The following is a 19,223-nucleotide window of genomic DNA, read 5'->3' on the forward strand; positions in this document are numbered from 1 at the left end:
CACATAAAAGGATAGGTACAAGTTAAATTCATTTTGCCAGAAGACATGGGCTGGAAATTGTCTGAACATTGTAGAACCATAGGAAATTGCTAAAGTCTTTTTAACAATCACCAGAACTTTTTTATGTTTGATGAGATTTAAGTATATACCTCCTAGGGGAGATTAACAGCAACTATTGTCACTTGGTTAAGAATATTTCTATCAAATGTGAATTAGTATTCTTGTGTTAATCATTTTTTTGTACATAGGGAAAACAAATTATCACATCTGATATTCATATTGCACTGAGTACTTTTATAATACACTTTTTTGAGATTTGTACTTATATAATAATAATGTTATGTATCATCTTATATGAATGTCTTTATACATAAATATATTGTCTGTAAATTCTTCTATAAGAATTTTATAAATCTCTTCTATAAATTCCTGATAGCACTTTAATTAGGTCTCCTTTCTGCCAGTGCATTCTAACTGATACTATACTTATTAAATAATAGCTAGCATTGACAAAGTTTGCAAAACACTTTCCAAATATTATTTCATTTTATGCTCAACAATTCTGGGAAGTAGGTACTATTATATCCCCATTTTACAGAAGAGAAAGCTAAAACTTTGAGAGTTTAAATAACAACCAACAAAATCCAACATCATAAGATAAATGAGAAATTCCATTTAATATGACTGCAAACAATATAAAATATTTGAAGCCAACATGCCAAGACACACCCAGGAATGATAAATCCTATCCTTATTCAAAAATCCAAACGATAAAATATTTCATATTCTCCTAATTTGGTTGTATAAAATGGCTTATACATTATTTAGGTAAAGGGTGAGATCTTAGTCTTTATCTGTTTTTTGCCTAACCACTTTCTAGTTTTCCCAACACTTTTTGTCAAATAATAAGCTTTTGTCTTAGTGTTTGGATTTTTGCATTGCTATGATCATTTGCTAATGTGCATTGTGTACCTAGTCTATACAACTGATCCATACTCCTATTTCTTAACCAGTAAAATGTTATTTTGTTTATGTTGAACTTTTTAACATAGTTGTAATCTGATGCTATTAAATTACCTATTTTTGACCTTTTGTTTTTCGAGGTGATTTAGTTATGATTTAGTTTAACTTTATAAAATAATTTTTGGTAATTTTATTGGTATGGCAGTAAGTAGATTAATTGAGGTAGAATTATTGTACTTAATTTATTGTTTCACTCTTCCCATGAATGATTAATATTTTCCATGTTAATGTGTTTCTATAATATTTGAATTAATTTTTCCTTACATGTTGAGAGAATTCAATTGTAAGTCTGTCAGGTCTCATTCATATGCTATTTCTCTCTTTTCTCTGATAAAGAATTTAGCAACAGAAAATTTCCTCCAGTAAATTCTTTGATTATATCTGAAGGGTTTTTGTTTGTTTCATTTTCCTTTTCTTTAACAAAAATATGTTTTATATTATTCTTTGATCCATAATTAAACTATGACTAAAATTATTTAATCTCCATTTAAGCTTGAATCCTTTCTTCAAAGGCGCTTAATTGATTGTAACATTTATTTGTTGTGGTAAGTCAAATATATATCTAATATTTATGTTTATAAATGTTTTTGTGATGCCTGTAGGACCTAATAAAATGGTCATTTTTCAAAGGTGACAAAAATGTTTATGAAATGTGTATACTTTTGAATTCCAATCATCAATTGACATATATCTATCATGCTTAAATTTAATTTAAAATTCTCCTCAGGTCCTAAAGTTCTTTATTTCTCATATTTTTATTAGATTTTTCTAAGTATGAGAAGTCAACTATTTTTGGTTATCTATTAGAGACAACTGATATTTTAGTTGATAGATCAGAGGGTCTGGAATCAGGAAGACCTGAGTTCAAGTACGACCTTAGACCCTTGCTAGTCATGTGAGTCTGGATAAGTCACATAACATCTATTTCCCTCTACAGTAAAATAGGAATAATAATTACACCTAATTTATAGAGTTGTTGAAAGACACAAGAAAATATTTGTTACATTTCTTAACACATTATTTGAAAAATAGTAGTTGCTATATAAATACTTATTCCTTTTTCTACTTCCTAGAAGTTCAATTAACTTTCCCTTAAAATACCATTCAGTGAATATATATTCATATTGCAATTATTTCAATCTCTAATGCCTTTAAGAAAAGTCTTTCTGCTTATTTCATTGATTTGTACTTTCTTGTTTGAAATAATGATTACTTATGCCTTTTTTACATATGTCTGAAGTACAATAAATTTGTCCTTTACTTCCTTTGCTATTTTTGAATCTTTATGTTTCAAGTATATTTCTTGTAAACAATAATGTTAGACTGTGCTCTCAAATTCATTCAACTATTGTCTTATTATGGGTGAACTCATTCTACCAATCCTCATAGTTGTGATTGTTATTTGTCTATTTCACTGTCTCATATTATAGTAAACTTTTTTATCTCCTCTCCACCTGCCTCTATTATTCTTTTGCAAATAAGATTATAGCAAAAAGGGAGAAAATCTGTTCAATATTACTTGAAGTGATATACATTAACTTCAGTGGTACCTCCCTTCTTGTCATCACCCCCCCCACTATTATTGAATCTTTTCTTTATTTTCTTTGATTTTAATCTCTTATGTTCTGCCCTCCAAATTTGAAAATTGTTTTGTTTGTAAGAAGGTAGAACTTTATTCTCCCTTGTTAATTTCTCTCTGCTTTCAACCTTTCACTGTTTTTTAGATGTATTTGATTTATTTCAGCATGAAACTCAACAAATTTTTATGTTTCAGATAAGAATGAGATTAATGTGATTCCCATTCCTCCTACTTCCTTCTCCTTGTTTGTATACCATTCTTACAAACTCAAAAGTTGGGATAAAATATTTGTAATTTTTGTTCTTTCTATAGCTTTGCAGTAAATATCCCTTTGCAAAAGCTAATTGAAGTTCCTTGGGTAAATTGAACCAATGTGCTCAAAACTGGTGTCTAACAAGGAGGAAAATGCACTAGGATGGGGACTTGAGTCAACCATAGTAGAAATTCACTCCTGATTCTTTAAGAATCAGAATCATGAGTGGGTCATGTAATTAGCCTTGTCTTAGAAGAATTAATATAGTCTCATGATTTAAATTAATCAAACTATTTTTATGTGTGTTTGTGTGCATGTGTGTGTGTGTGTGTGTGTGTGTGTGTGTGTGTTTGATTATATGTATGTGTCTGTGCGGGTCTGTGTGTGTGTGTGTGTAGTGGGAAGATTTTAAAATCTTTTCACTATGGACCCAGAATTTTAACTGATTATGTTAATTTCATTAAGGCAGAATAATTTCCATTTCTCAAATCACAAGGAGTCTTCAAGGATACCATAAATTCTTTGGCAATTTTGTTAAATCTTTTTTTTATGTATGTGGGTAATCAAGTCTATAATAGTTCTGAAAAAAATTCATTTGTTTGATATTTGTTTCAAGAAAGATTTAAGCTATATGTCTTTGTAGCCAATACTATTGGCCTAGTTTTTGCAAAGTATAATTTGAGTACATTCTTCCTTTTGTTATTTACTACTAGACATAAAATGTTGCCTATAGAACAAATATTTTTCAAATAATCAATTTATGACAATGGATAGCTTCCAAAACTCAATGCTTCTATTCTATAAGGATAATTTGACTGGTTACTTGAGTGTCATGATATGTCATGTTATTAATAGATTTGAACATGAACCTTCCAATGATGAAATATTCTGGATCTTTAGACTGTCAGATCTTAAAGTGTAGAAAGATGCACAGGTATTTTATTTAGTTAAAAATTAAATTTTTCTTGTACTATAATATTACTAATCAATATTGAAAAATGATTTTTGAGGCACATAGTCTTGGAAATAAAGAGATCAAACAAGGGAAAAACAAATTTCAATCTGTAAAAGTTCACATGAAAGATTAGAATAAAATATCTGCCCATCAGATTCATCCTGTGCTTTTGTATTTCCCAATGGAAATTAATCCTGCATAGTATACCATTTCATGGAAATCACCATGAAGAATATTAAAAGTCAAGTGTGAAATCATTATACCATCTTTGATTTAGATTCAGAAGAATCCTTAAAGATAATCCAATTTGTAATTGCATAAAGGTTTTTGTGCCATGGACTCCTTTGGTAAGTGGTAAAGTTTATGGTCATCTTTTCAGAATAATGTCTTGAAATCCTTAGAATACATAAGATTTTGAAGGAAACCAATTTTATTAAAATGAAACTTTCAAAATATATAGAGTCTAAATATAGAACATCAGATCTAATTCATCACCCTACCACTTTACAAATGAAGAAACTAAGTCCCAGAAAAGGGAATTAAGTTGCCTAATATCATGCAGTTAGTGATAGAGCCAGCATAAAAATTCAATTCTTCTGATATAAAATGTATTTTTATTTCATTGCAAAATCCATCTCTCATATATTGTCATGTTGCCCTCTGTTCCATCATTTAGTCTATTGATAAATCCTAAGAAGAGATAAATTTTTTTTGGCAGAAAACTAACTGAATAACAGCTAATTTGAGGGAATGATGAGACTGTCCATTATCTTAAATATGATTAGCATAGCAAGGTTTTGATAAAGCTGAAACTTATTACTCTAGGTGCAAAGTCTCATTCCTGAAGTACTTTGTATCTCTACACCCTTTCACCTCCTCCAGCCCTTAATTTATATAGAGAAATTTAAATGACAGAGCATAAAAAAAATTACTGTCTCTTTTAATTGCTTTTTGAGGCATTCATCTATCCCTTAATTATCTTACATCTCAGCAATGGGAGAATCACAATGAGAATGTGATCCCGTCTCAGAAACTTGATACTGACTAGCTGTGTGATCATGGGCAAGTCACTTAACCCTAATTCATTCAAGGACATCTCCAGTCATTCATATCTGGCTACTGGATCTTGATGGCTATGAAGGAGAAAGCACAGTACCCCTCACTCAGATCCAATTCATGTGCTTATCATGACATCACCTCCCTGATGTCTTCTTTGACAATGAAAGACAAACATAATCATCATCTTATAGAATAACTATGAAATTGAAGAAAGTTTTAGGGCACGTACTGCTTAAAGATAGGGCAATTTTAGCAGCTCCCAGTGAACCCAGGTGGCTAGACATATAGTCATTTACTTGCAACGAAACCTACTAAACTTTCAATAATTGAACCAAGATGAAATTAGAAAGATGATCCTGAACAACACAACACTTAGTAATAAAACAGAATCAGCAATAATTCACATTTATATGATGTTTAGAAGTATGCAAAATGTTCTCAATCAAATTGACTAAGACTTCAGGGTCCAAACAGAGAGGTAGTTTATAGTTAGAAATATAGAGCTGCTAAAATGTTAAGAGTCAAGGAGAAATAGTGGAAAGGGCACTGACTCTGAAACTGGGGAACCTGCTTTCAAATTCTTCTTATGACAGTAACTATGTGATTCTAGCTATTCATTTAGCCTCATTTGTTCTCTGTTTTCTCATCTGAAAGGAAGGGAGTTGGATTACATGGTCTCTGAGTTTCTTCTGGATAGATCTACATCATTTATTCCACAAGATTTTAAGAGGCAAAAGCATTCACATATTTTATTTGAAAGAGCAATGTATAATTTGTCACACAACTCTTTAGATCATTTTCTCCCTGGACACCTCTTTTTTTGTTCTTCAATAAACTTAGATGAAATTAAAGATTTTACAGACATTGATGCTTCTGTTGATTTCTATGGCAACCCCTTGGAGGTCTTATTTGGCTGCCAACAGGACTGCATGTTGCCAAGAGATGCCTGCTGAAACTTTGTCATCCTTGGAAAAGTTTGTACAAGGGAAGTAAGGAGGAAGATAGGACAAGCCAATGAGGTTTTGTTGACCTTGTGGGCATTCAGAAGTTTTTGACTAAATAGGAGAAAACACCTGCCATGGATGTTATACTTTGTGCCAACACCCAAATCTTTTTTTTCTTTTAGAGGTAATGTTTGTCATCTGATATCTCTGTTGCCAAGGGCTGAGGGGCTCTCAGAGTGTGTTGCCTTTGGGATGTGTACATGCCTGCCTAAAAGAAAAACAGATGCTTTGTTTGTAAACAGCATGCTTTAACAAGTCTGTGTCTAGTTATATGAGGCAGTGTGGGGTAGTAGATTGAGAGTTGGTCTCCTACTTAGGAAGATAAAAATTCAAATCCTATTTCTGACACTTACAAGCTGTTAAGATCCTGAACAAGTCACTTATGCTTTCAGAGATCTAGATGATTCTCTAAGTCTATGAATTGCAGAGAAGGTGATGACCTGTATTTCTGGAGAATGTTTCCTCACCTTGGGGTAACCCATAGCAACAAAATCACAGACTCAATCCCTTTGAGTCATTGGCATGCCAAGTTGTAGGAACTGATGTTTTGTGTTAATGTAGATAATGAATTATGTTATTGATCCTTGATTATGTGAGCACACTACCCACAAGGAACTTGGTATGGAGATTTCACTGACACTTTTATTTGAATGTGTTCAGGGTTAAATAGGGGACCTTCCTAAATATATCCTAAACTGTGTAAGTAATTAGAAAAAACACTCCTACCATTCAGAAGATCTGGGTCCAGGCTCTCTTATGATACATCCTGTGATCCTGGACAGATCATTCAGTTTTTCTCTTAAGAGGAACTCTCTAATTTGTCAGGCAGCTATACATATTAATAAAGGAACAAAGAACCCAGCAAGAGTGATGTTTTTGTCAATGAGTTGGAAGGTTAAAAATCTAAAATTATTGCATCACGAATAGGGATTAGATTTGTCTCTTTACCTCCAGGATCAAATATGCAATCCTCTGTTTGACTTTCAAAATCTGACCTTTCCTATTTTAACACTTCTTAAATGCTACTCCCTTCCATATGACCCAGTGACTCTGGCCCCCTTGCTATTCCTCCCACAGAACCCTCCATCTCTGGACTTTGAGCATTTATACTGGCTTCCCCCCTCAGCCTCGAACACTGTTCTTTTTACTCTGGCCTCCTAGTTTCCCTAGCTTCCTTCAATTCTCTGACAAATTGTGTTTCCTGGTCTTCTAAATCCTTATCCCTTACTTTGAAACTGCCCCCTACCCACATTCATCCTGTTTGTGTCATGTTTTTACAGCTCATAGCCGTCTCCAGGTTTTTCTTTTTCTTTATGTCCTCCCCTCTTAGAATGGAATCTTCTTGAGAGCAGGCACTGCCTTTTTGTTCTGTTCTGTTTTGTTTGTTTATTGTCTTTTTTTGTTTTCCCCAGAAATTAACTCAGTGTCTGGTAAATGCTAGTGGACTAATTGACAAGTTTGGATTCTGCCTCACTATAAAAATGGCTTTTGAGGCCCATGGTACTGAAAATCAAGAGAAAACCAAAGAACAGCAACTTCTTTTTCCTTCAATGTTTCTTGGAAGATAAAATAGAATGCTTGGGGATAGGGAAAGGGTTGGCCTACTCACCACCTCCCATTCATTTCTGCCTCTGGGCTACCCTGGCTTCTTTGAAGACTCAGCTCCAATCTCACCTTTTGGAGTTTTTCTAGAGCCAGTATGTATCAGAGGAAGAATTGGGTCCAAGATCTCCTTGGCTCTGAAGCCAGCTCTCTGTCCACAAAATTATGTTTCCCCTAAAAATAGAAAACTTAGAAATGGAAAAAAAGTATTTGCTGCAAAAGCTTTCAAAACTCTTCCAAGTTCTTCTCAATGTTATATGTAAAACACTATCATCCTGCCCACATCACCTGAGCAATGTTCTTTGGTTTTAATTTTCTGGATTTAAGACTATGAGGAATGCAAAAACCTCCTCTTACATTAGATTAGGTTAATTTGCTATTGCACTGCACCTGCCTCTTCAGAACACTGTAATTCATCCATTCATCCCAGGCACCAGGGATTTATAATCCATTATATGGTAGATTTTTCATTGTGTTCAAGTTATTGTCCATTCATTAGTGCTGCATTTTTAAAAGGAAGTGCAAAAAATCCTTAAGGCTTTTTTTTTTTAATATTTTGGATTTTTATTTAGAAATAATAAAATAAGACATAATATATAAAAATATGTACAATCCTTGATTTGTGCAGTACAATAGGAAGACTTTGATACAAAAAAAGATGGCAAACAGGAACATAGTAATGTACAACGATTGTCAAATGCCTAGATTGTTCATCTTGCCAGAGCTGAAAGCCAGTTATAGGAAAATAGATCTAGTTGGTAAAGGAATGGTGGGCATTGTGTAACACTTTATGTTTAATAAAAGAACAACCAGAAAGAATCTGAAAGATTCTACAAAATAGAATTTACTTTTTGTTTTAATTTCAACATGAAAATCAGAACATAATCCAACAAAAGTAAGCAGATACTGTTCTTAATGTGTGTGGGGCTGGAGGGTTGATGGAGGACTTCCTTGATCAATGGAATTAATTTGTTAAGTTCCTGGAGGTGAACAGATCAAATTAAGAAAAAAAAAAGCATTCAGAGCTTTCTAATCAGATGAAAAGGAGAAGGAGGAGGAGGAGGTGGAGGTGGTGAAGGTGGTGATGATGGTGAATAATAACCAAAGATGAGATAAGAAAAAAAAATAACTTCAGAATTTGGAAACGGCTGCAGTGTTATTTTTATGACATCATTAAAATGTCTCATTCAAGTATTCTCTTTGAAGGATAGAAAACTTCTTGTCTCACTTAACAAAATATAGTCATTATGTCTGAGTCTTCTCTTCCCCCATTAACAAAAATATAAATATATAACAAGAAACCCAGGGAAAAAAATTCCCATCCAAGTCTCTGAACCACACCAACTTTGAAAGGGGCTAAAGTAGTATCAGAAGGAACAATTCTAAGTAAGGCCAACGGTAGTTGTGCTTGCAAATAGAGAAGCCACACTTGAGGAACCTGGAAGGCTCTAAGATTTACATTTGTCACTTTCACAGTGGCTCCCATCTGCACCCAAGTGTCAGATTTGCAAGTTCTGTAAGGATATGTCTACAGTCAAGTCAGTACATACAAAGGGTTCAAAGCAAAGAAAAAAAAGGAAAGGAAAACAAACAAATCCAGCAAGGAGAGCAGGGCATTGTCTAAGTCTCCACTGTTGACAAATTAGCCATCTGAAAGCTTGTTTAAAATGCCGGTAACAAGAAAATATTTTCAAATTAAAAGTCCATGCTTAAATAAATAACAGAAGCCCATAGCATTAAGAGCCCTATAAGGTTTTTGAATATTTGTTAAAACCATGCTAACCAGTAGCATACAGGTACTAGTAACAAAATTTGTTGCACTGAAATTTATACTTACTATGGTTTATTTTTCTTTAGACATCTATTTACATTTGGCTTTAAATACGAAAATATTTGATAAACAGTATAAAATATACACTTAAAAATGTATTTTCTGCAAAATTTTTTTGTGAAAAAGGAAACCCCCAAACCTGTGCAGCAGAAATTTAATTTTTTTTCTTTTAGAAATAAATTTAAATATGCCACTCTCAGTCTTTACTCCTCCTACCCAACCCATTTCACTTATCTCAATGCTTATAAGTGGCAGCTTATTTATATTGGGGGAGGGCGTCCAAAGGGAGAGAATAATCTCCATGAGCCTATTCACTTCTTAATGGTATCTTCATTTGTTTTACATGTCACTGAATACTCTTTGGTTTGTTTGCTGTCATACCTTGCAAGGACGGTCCCATATAGCAGCACTTAAAGCAGTCATATGCCTTCATTGTCAAGAACCATCCATTTATCTATTCCTTCTTATTTCCTCAATTGCTAAACTTACTCCCTCTCTTCTTTTTGAGTCTCTCCTTCTCCCCATACCACCCTCTTCAATATCTTCCATTCTATTTCTTATCTAGTTTTGCTGTTCCAATGCAACTATTTCCCCAGTTTTGAACCAAAAGTTGCTGCAGGCATTTCTTTTAGGTAGGGATGTTCAGTGACCAAAGATCATCACAGAAGTCCATTTACAAAAACTATGACATCAGAACAAGCTATTTTTAATGGCATATAATGATCTAATACCATAAGAGCTGACTTGGAGACTTAGATTAAGATGGGGGTGGATAGGATGGGGTGGGGAGAGTCAGTAATCCCAGGACTCAGATGAGGGACTTCCAAGCAACATCTAAGTCTCATTATTGAGCTAGTATGGCAGGAGGTTTTAAAGCAAGTAAGGCAGAAGAATAGCCTTCAGAGAAACCAGCATATCATTTAAAAATATATATGTATATATGCTTTAGGACTCCATGGGAGACAATGACAAACACTGAGTGTGCACTCAACTGAGTATGCAAAACTGAAGGAGAAAACAACTCTTCAACAGAATTATCCCCTTCACTCCTTATTTTGCTTATTGTTTACATGTTATTTTTTTTTCATTTGACCCTAGAAAATGATTACATTTTGTCACTCTTCCCTTGGCCAAAAATAATAATAATAAAATAATAATAATAAATAAAGAAACCTTTCCCCCCTTCTTCCTGTGCTGCATCAGAGTGGCACGTCCATACCTTCCCCTGATTTACCTTCCTGTCATTTACAATCCTGTGTGACAAGGACAGTCTTTCCCAGATGCCCTTAGGAAGAGAGAGTGACCCTCGGGGTGCAGCTCACTGCCTTGTCTGAGCCTAGCTTAAGTGTAACTGGAACTGGAATGACAGTCAAGGGGTTTCAGTCAATAGCCTCTTTTTCCTGCTGGATGGCTCAGTTTTCAGAATGCAGACTCAGCTAGACCAGGACACTACCTCTTAGAAGCAGTTTTGGAATGTGCAAAATAACCCCAACCTAAACCAAAACAACCCACTTGACCTTCTGAAGCAGCTTTGCTTGATGTTACCTAGCAAACAGAGAACAAATGATGGTTTAGGTCATTTTTTTCCCCTTCTATGTATCTTTTGAAATTTCACTTCCTTTTTCTTTCTCCTTAAAAATAACAGAGTTGCATGAAATGGGGAAATATTGCACTTTCCTAGTCTCTATGTCTCATGCTCTGTCTTCTGAATAAGGTGCAAAGTAATGGGGCAGTTCCAGTCTACTGAGGCTCAAGATGTTTAGTTCCTGTTTTGTTGTTATTATTGTTGTTGACTTTTTTTTAGTATTCCTTTTGAAAGTAAGCTCAACTGTGCAAAATTATGCATTTTCTTTGGTATTCTTTTTATAGGTAGTTTAACTTACAATTTGAGATAACTCATTAAAAATCATGGAGAGAGATCCTTGGAAGCTACTGTTTGGCTTGTGTTACATAATGCCCCTTATGTAACCAGGGAGAGAAAAATCCATTCTAGAGAAAAAAAACTACTGGCCTCAAAAGTTCCGGCTCTTGGTTTGGCATCTTCTAGCCAAGTATTTGCCACTTTGAAGAGTATCATGAGCTTTCACCAAAGTTCCAACACTGATTTTTAAATTATACAAAATAAAAACTACACTACAACAAAAATATAATTTTTGTTCATGTAGTTAGCAGCAGCTTTTTTTTTTTCAAAAAAATTAAGGCAGAGTCTTGCCTTTGTTATGCCATTAAAAACATTCTTGTTCCCTAGAGAAGTATTCTGGAAAAGTTGCAAACCCTACCACACTTGCCTGCAAGTTCAAGTTTTATCTCAAAAATAATTTATTCTACAACATATATGTGCCATCTGATCATGCGTAGACATGTTAGTGCTTTATATTAATGCTCCAACTCTGCAATGCAATCATTCCTTTGAAACCCTTATACCAGCTTCCATCCCTTGCGACTGCTTGCCTTGATTTATCTCTTCACCAGTACCATCATCTGCAAACTGTGTGGGCCAAGTTTCAGCCTAATATGCCTTTGACCAACAACAGACTGTGTTTTAAAGTCACATCCTGAAAAAGAAGCCAGTTAGTCAAATCTCTGATTCTCGCCTTAGAGGTCTAGGCTCTAGGGGCACTCCAGCCTGGTTGTGATGGTCTATGTCAGGGGGGGTGTCTGTACTAGTGCTTTCAGGCACACCATTCTCACTGTCATCTTCCTCTTTGCTGGTGAGTGCAACCTCATTCTCATAGCAAAAGGAATTAGCATTGGAGAGGATATATTTCTTTTCTGCTAAGTCTCTGGCACTACAAAGGGGTGTGTTGGGCACTTCGTATGTTTTGTGAAATCTCGAATAGTCCACTTTGTAGTAGTGTTTCTCCTCAAAGAGAACAGGTTCATAGCGGTGGCCCCAGAGTATTTCATTTGCCAAATAAGAACTACGACATTGTGTTGTCATAGCAGTGGCTTCCACCATCCCTTCTAGTATTACAACAATTTCAAAATCTGCATTGTCCATGTCCTGTTTATTCAAGTCATACAAAGGACTATCTTCATCTATTTCATGAACTATTGTAATAGGAGAGACTAGAAATATACGGTCAATTCCACTGTCAAAGCCCACATTGATGTCTATTTGATCAAGTGGGATGTATTCTCCTTCAGATGTAATTCTGGATTTGAGGAGTTGGGCTCTCACATGAGCTTCCACTAAGTGGCTTTTCCGGAGGTTTCCCACGCGCCACATTAAGCATAGTTTGCCATCCCTCATGGCCACCACAGCATTGTGGCTAAAGACAAGAGTCTCATTTCTCTTTTTTGGCTTTGCCATTTTAGCCATAACAGCACCAATGATAAAGGCATCAATGATGCAACCCACAATGGACTGGAACACTACCATGAAAACTGCAATGGGGCATTCATCAGTAACACATCTGAAGCCATAGCCTATTGTTGTTTGAGTTTCGATGGAAAAAAGGAAGGCAGCAGTAAAACTGCTGACCTGAGATACACATGCTTTGTCATTATCAGGTGCATCCAAATCCCCATGAAGTAGTGCTATCAACCAAAACACACAGCCAAAGAACAGCCACGAGAGAACAAAAGCCAAACAGAAGATGACCAGCATCCACCGCCAACGTATGTCCACACAAGTGGTAAAGATGTCTGCCAGGTACCTCTGTCCCTTCTCACCCACATTGATGAACTGGACATTGCAGTGACCATCTTTCTTGACAAAACGACTCCGACACTGTTGTCGTGTATGAACCTTACTTTTTCCATTCCCAAAGCCATTTGCAACTGCCATGGTGGCTAATTTCATGCCGTCTTCTTCTGAAGAGACAATGCTATAGCGATTGGTCCGTACGCTGCCCATTGCTTCTGCTGTGGATTGTAGTGATTCTGCTTTAGAAAACAGTCTGAGTTTCTGCAAAACCCTTTGGAGAAACAGTTTTGAATGTGAAGGAAGAACACACACGCAAAAAAAGAGGCAGAGATGGGAGTCTCCAGGTGCCTTGGTTTTACCAAGGATGGTCTACTGACATGCAGATTTTACCTTAGCAACTTATCTGGCATCCGGAGAATATGCTCTGCAAAATAAAAAAAGAAGAAGAAAAGGAAAGGAAAAAGATTATGAATTAGAAAATAAAGAACTATGTATAATCTTTTCAAATGTAGCTACTGTCAAAAAATCAGCTTTTTTAATATTTCATGAAAAATCTTTTCATTAAAAAATGAAGTTTTGTAGTGTCTCCATACCCTTAATATTTGATCTCTCTGATTATTTCTTTCATGCCTTATAAGATTTCAATGTGTGAATTTATAATTAAGTACTAGACATATGAATCCAGAATTTTAGTAGAGGTAATTGATATTTACATGGTTGCTTTACATACATCATCACATTTGATTCCCATAAAAATTCTATATGGCTGATAAGGAGGAAGTTATTATAATCCTCCTTTTAATAGGAAATTGAGGTGAATAGAGGTTTACAGGGTGATACAACCAGGAAGTATTTCTACTGGGAAATGAACTCATGTCTTTGACATTCTCTCCACAAATTACGCTTAGAGCAAAAATGGAATTGTGGCTCTAACATGGGAGTAAAAAAAAAGATCAATTATCCATCTAACTGAACTTAAAAGCTAGAGCTCATTTAGTATAAATGAGCAAACAAAACTGTTGGTAATGATAGGGGACAGACTTGGGATTTCATTTGTATAAAGAGTTCTAGGTGAGGAAACTTCCCCTATCAAGGCAGGTCAGCAACCTACATTCTTAAAGAGCTGCTTAGAAGCATTAAAAGGTTAAGTTGACTTGCCTACAGTCATAAAGATATGATGGACAAATATGCCTGACTTGAAGATTAGGCCTGTATCCTCTTCATCTCACTAGATTCCAAATTTTCAATAACAGTTTAGGCTTGCTAGATAACTCAATAACCAGCCACTATGCAGGAAGGCCAGATAAGAACTCTATGATACAACTGATTCTGACTGAAAGGCAATTTGCTCCAGGGGATAAAGAATGATTCTGTTGCCTAGCAAAAAGAGTTTTGAGTTTCTCCTGAGATGGAGCTACCATTTGCAACAAGAAGCTTGGAGTTCAACACTGGTGCTGGAGCATGAACTGATAGCTGAATTCATTTCATGTTGCTCCAACTTGGTGTTCTCTCACAGGAAAAAAAAAAAGTTAGCCATGGTAGATCATTAATGATCCTTTCTCCTAAAGTACTGTTGTTTGCTATTTGTTCCTATGGAGAAGCCACTCAGCTCTATTTAATATTATAATCAAACAGCCTCTACCTTTTATGTTATTCTCCCCTAGATAAAAGCAACTTACTTCCATGTTTCATTCATCTCAACTACATATCACCTATTTCTCTTTGATATATTACCTGAAATCTGAAAGTCCAAGATATTTTTCTTTTCAGAATTATTAGAACAATCATATTAACTTGATTCAGAGCCTGAAATAGATTGTCTGTTAGTCTTTTATACTTAAGGTAGTCCGGTGCATTAAGGCATTTTGCAAACTTTAAAGCACTAACATAAACATCCTCTGTCCTGAACACAAATACATGGCTCTTCTGATGAGAGAGTCCACATTTTTTAAAAATTCTTCCAACTACACACAATACTAATTGAACTGCTTACATTACAACTCATCCAAGGAGGTCCTTATTTTATTATTTTACTTGCATTCCTTTTAAAAACATACAAGGTTATCTTTCCCCTAAACACACACATACATGCTTTATTATACTTTTCTGTCTCCCCTGTTCCTTCTCTCAAATTATTATGCAAGAATGTGCCCTAACACATATTTCCTGAGATTAGTCATCTGTGAAAATTCCGATGCGTGTTACATTTTTTGGCAGCTTTTGACACCTAAATGATGCCCAATTTGAGTGGGGCTTCAAGTTACTTTATGAGAAGGATTTGCATTTTTCACTACTAGCCTTCCACCTGCTTCAATATTTTGTCTATTTCTGGGTGAAATTTTCACTTTGGACAAAAGAATACATTCCCCCATTCCTGAGGGTATAGAATCCTTTACAGCAAGGGAATGTTTTTCCACAGTAATTTCCAAGTTACGTGGCTGGCTCAAAAGTGCATCAAGAGAGACATACGGAACTTTCAGAAAGAGAAATATGTAACATGGCCAGATAGACTCCTTAGTTTATTTCCTTGCTCCTGTGTTATTTCCAGGTTAACCTTTCCCCATACACCCTTTCCTCTCCTTCCCCATCCAACCATAGGAAATCCACTGACTCTGACATGGGATTCTCAAGAAAGTTTAACCCTGGGACATTTGTTTGAATTCCTCAAAGCACACAATACCCGCTTCCTATGAATAGTTTTCTACACCCTTGAAAAGAACTTGCATTGAGTGACTATTATTGTTCTATTTGTAATGGCAGAATTTGTTCCATATGCAAAGCATTCATTAAAAATGTTACAACTTCAGATGTTTTAGACTTGGAAGAAAAAAATCCCAAAACACCTAGATTGGTAAATTATTCTTTCAATATCTAAGGAGTATGTTGCTAAGCTTCAGTCATGATACATATATATATATATATATATATATATATATATATATATATATATATATATAAACTCTACATAGAGACTATACATACATATATAGCTGCCTTTTGGAATCAATTATATAATGATCCCCCAGGACATGTATCATAGTGTGATATGAAGTTGTCAATATTAAATACTTCACTGTAGAAACTGACATGTCTACCAGTGTGCTGGGTATCATGGAGTGGCCAGGGCACCCAAAACAAGATCTAATAAGAAACATTTAGCTAATGAAAAGCTTCATGAGATAAGGCTCATGCCTTAATAAAAATGAATAATCAGTCCCAAATTTAAATTAACTTTTGGGAAAAGAAAGGGAAGGAATGTGAGGTGAGGTGAGGTAAAAAACACTGAAAGCCTATTGATCTCCTTGATCTCTAGAACTGAATGGCATAATTACTCTATTTAATTAATACCTAAACCATAAAATCTCTTCCCTGTCAAAGAGGTTTGTGGGGTTTCAGCCCATCAGCCCATCATTTTATCCTGCTCCATAATAAGCAAAGCAGAAAGCTGTACTGGGAAACTGAGAGACTGCATGTGGCATTATTCATGTCAAGTCTATTTATAGACTTGAGACAAAATTAAGAATAAGGAATAGGGGGAAAAGCAACTCCCTACACTTTAATTATATGTAGATGCAGAAAAGAGACATGAAATCTATGGAAGGTGACAGAAGAGAAAAGGGGAAAATAAAAGAACTTTGAACTTATCCTCCCATTGCAAGAATTGGTGATAGGAGTATATCAGTTTATCAAAATAGAAATACATATCAGAGGAACCACTGCTTTTCTTCACATGGTAATGATTCACAGTGAAAAAGTCAGAAATACAGTATGCAAGAATTTCTAATTTAGAGGAGGTAAAGACAAGTCTACTGGGTTGTGAGGGAGAGCTGCTAATGAGTGTTTAGAGCAGATATTCCCCAGCTGACGCCATATAGACCAGCCCTGAGAATGCTCTGGGCACATGTTGCTATGTGAGCACAAGTGCTAGCAAGGCAACCTCTTCACAGCTCTGTAAACATGAGAAGAGGAGGAGGAGGAGGAGGAGGAGGAGGAGGAGGAGGAGGAAGAGGAGGAGGATAGCTAGGAGAGGGAGGAGGAAGAGGAAGAGGAGGAAATCCTGGGTAGGCATTTCTCAATTTGAAAATTATCTGAACAATTCTAAAATACTGGGGTGTATGTATTTATGCCCATTTAATGAAGCAGATATACCCAGTTAGATTTCACTTTGTTGAAATATTGAAAACATTAAGTAATCAGTTCAGGTAAATGTATTGTGAACTTCAGCTTCAGTAAGTTTCATTTTTTGTTTAAAAGTTGTTCATCGGCTTTATATATGACCTGTGCTTCCAGACAAGCTTAAAGCTTTTTCAAAACAAAAAAAAATCCATTCTAATGAATGTTCAGAATAGATTCTTGATGGACACCAACTTGGAAAAAAAAAGAAGATAAAAGGAAAGAAATACTTATGTAGTGTGAAAACAAAATGAAGCAAGGGAAAATATACTCTCTCCTTTCACTATCACCCCCCCCCCCCCCAACACAAGTACCCTAGCTCTGGAATAACATCTTACTTCTTTGAAGCATCAATTTTTCTAGATGATGGTAAAATAAATTAAATGGGAGTGTAAGGGTGGTGAGGTTGAAATGTTGGCAGTGAGGATGGAAAAGAAAACAAGTGTAAAGGTAAGGTACAGAATGCATGGTAACACAATGATTAGAGGAAACCTGATAGCCTGTTGATTAGAGATGTGGAGGAAAAAAAAATAATACAGGATGCACAGGAAAGGCATCCTTTGCATAAGCATCAAAGGTTTTCAGAGAGCACTCAGCTGGCCTCATCATTTATACAATACAAATGGACTTTTCTGGAAATCTGTGTAAATTTGCAGTCATTGAAATATTAGTAAACACATTACTAAAAAGGGCATCCATTTCCTATCTTTCTTTTTTTTAATTGTCATGATAAACCAGTGTTATGATGCAATCTTTACTCAGAACAGTCATTCCACCACAATGTCCTTCCCTGCTACTACAAAGCTGCCAAACGATGCATTGCCAATATTAATAGTTTACATTGCCTAGGAGAATGAAAGACAATTTGTGATAGAGGAAAGTTTAATAGGCTTTTGTTCAAGCTGAAATTCAAGGAAAGCTAGGCTCCTACTTAACCTACCTATCCTCCAAATCAACTTTGGAAAGCTCACACTTTTGAGACTTCTCTAAGCTATGCTAGAAAGTACTAGGAAAATAAATAATAAATAAATAAAAAGAACACCAGAGACTGAACGATAGAACCATTAAGGTTTGGGAATCAGCTCCCCCCCACAATAAACCACACACACACACACACACACACACACACACACACACACACACACACAAACGCCCTCACCCCCTGCTCCCAACTCGGTATCTCTCTACAGCTGGTGCAGTGGAAGTTATGAGCACAAACAGATGCTGCAGAGAAATCTGTTTTTATTACTCAACTGTTCCAAGCATGTCTGTATTTTTAGCTCTGGGGATGTTCCTGGGCACACACAAACTACAGGCATTAGAGGCATGATATGGGATTCCGGCGCGTGGGGGAGCACCGCATCGGAATGACAGTTGCGGACCTCTATTAGCAGAGGGGCTGAGAAAAGGAGAGTAGGGGGGACTGCTCAGAACTGCTTCCCCAGGAGAGAGATACTGCAAGAGGGAAGGGAAGAAGAAAATACCCAGTAGCCCTTACCTGTTGCTGGCTCAGGAACATGGGGACATAGAGTGGAAGTGGGGAAAGGAGAGGCATGTAAGATCCAGTGGTTTTTTAAAAAGCGAGTGAGCAAAATGCAATCCCAAATTCTCAAAGGAACAGTCTGCTAGCGGAGGTGACGGTTGCTGCTACACTGACCCGGGGTTCTTTTGCGCTTTGCAATATACTCAGCTCTTTTGAAGCTTTCCATGTGATACCGGCCTGGGTTGGCTCCACCCCACCGAGCTTATGCCCACCAATAGCAGCAAAGAGCCGCTGGAGCCGGCCCTAGGAGGATGAAGGGGTGGGGTAGGGGGGTGGGGGTCAGAGAGAGGGAGGGGAAGGGAGGGAGGGGAAGAAAGCCTAGGGAAGGGGTGGGGGGAGGATGCTCCGAGCCGCCGCCGCCTCTGCCGCTAGCCCAGAACCTGCCGCTTCTGCGGTGGCAGTGACCGAGCGGCCCTGGCGCTGCTGAGGCTCTTCCTGCCCGGGCCCCCGCGGCTGAACTGCAAGACTGGGGCTGAAGCGACGTGCGGAGGCTCCAGGGGAAGGAAGTGGCTGGAAAGCCGTGGAGCCCGGGCAGGGAGGGAGTAGCAGGTG

General features: G+C 36.4%; 1 protein-coding gene across 2 annotated transcripts in view; it reads right to left on the reverse strand.

Annotated features, from left to right (window-relative positions):
• Positions 1 to 8,477: 8,477 nt before the first annotated feature.
• The window catches only part of KCNJ2 (potassium inwardly rectifying channel subfamily J member 2), a 37,273-nt gene continuing 26,527 nt past the window's right edge, over positions 8,478 to 19,223 (reverse strand). The window contains exons 1-2 of one of the 2 annotated variants that reach the window (XM_074224673.1): positions 18,627 to 18,828; positions 8,478 to 13,379 (exon numbers count right to left, since the gene is read on the reverse strand). In XM_074224673.1, the coding sequence (XP_074080774.1) occupies positions 11,882 to 13,165 (1,284 nt within the window). In that variant the 5' untranslated portion in view covers positions 13,166 to 13,379; positions 18,627 to 18,828 and the 3' untranslated portion in view covers positions 8,478 to 11,881. Of the gene's footprint in view, positions 13,380 to 18,626; positions 18,829 to 19,223 lie in introns of those variants that run through there. The other variant, XM_074224674.1, reaches the window with a different exon arrangement.

The sequence above is a fragment of the Macrotis lagotis genome, chromosome 2 (assembly GCF_037893015.1).
Source record: "Macrotis lagotis isolate mMagLag1 chromosome 2, bilby.v1.9.chrom.fasta, whole genome shotgun sequence".
Lineage (NCBI taxonomy): Eukaryota > Metazoa > Chordata > Mammalia > Peramelemorphia > Peramelidae > Macrotis > Macrotis lagotis.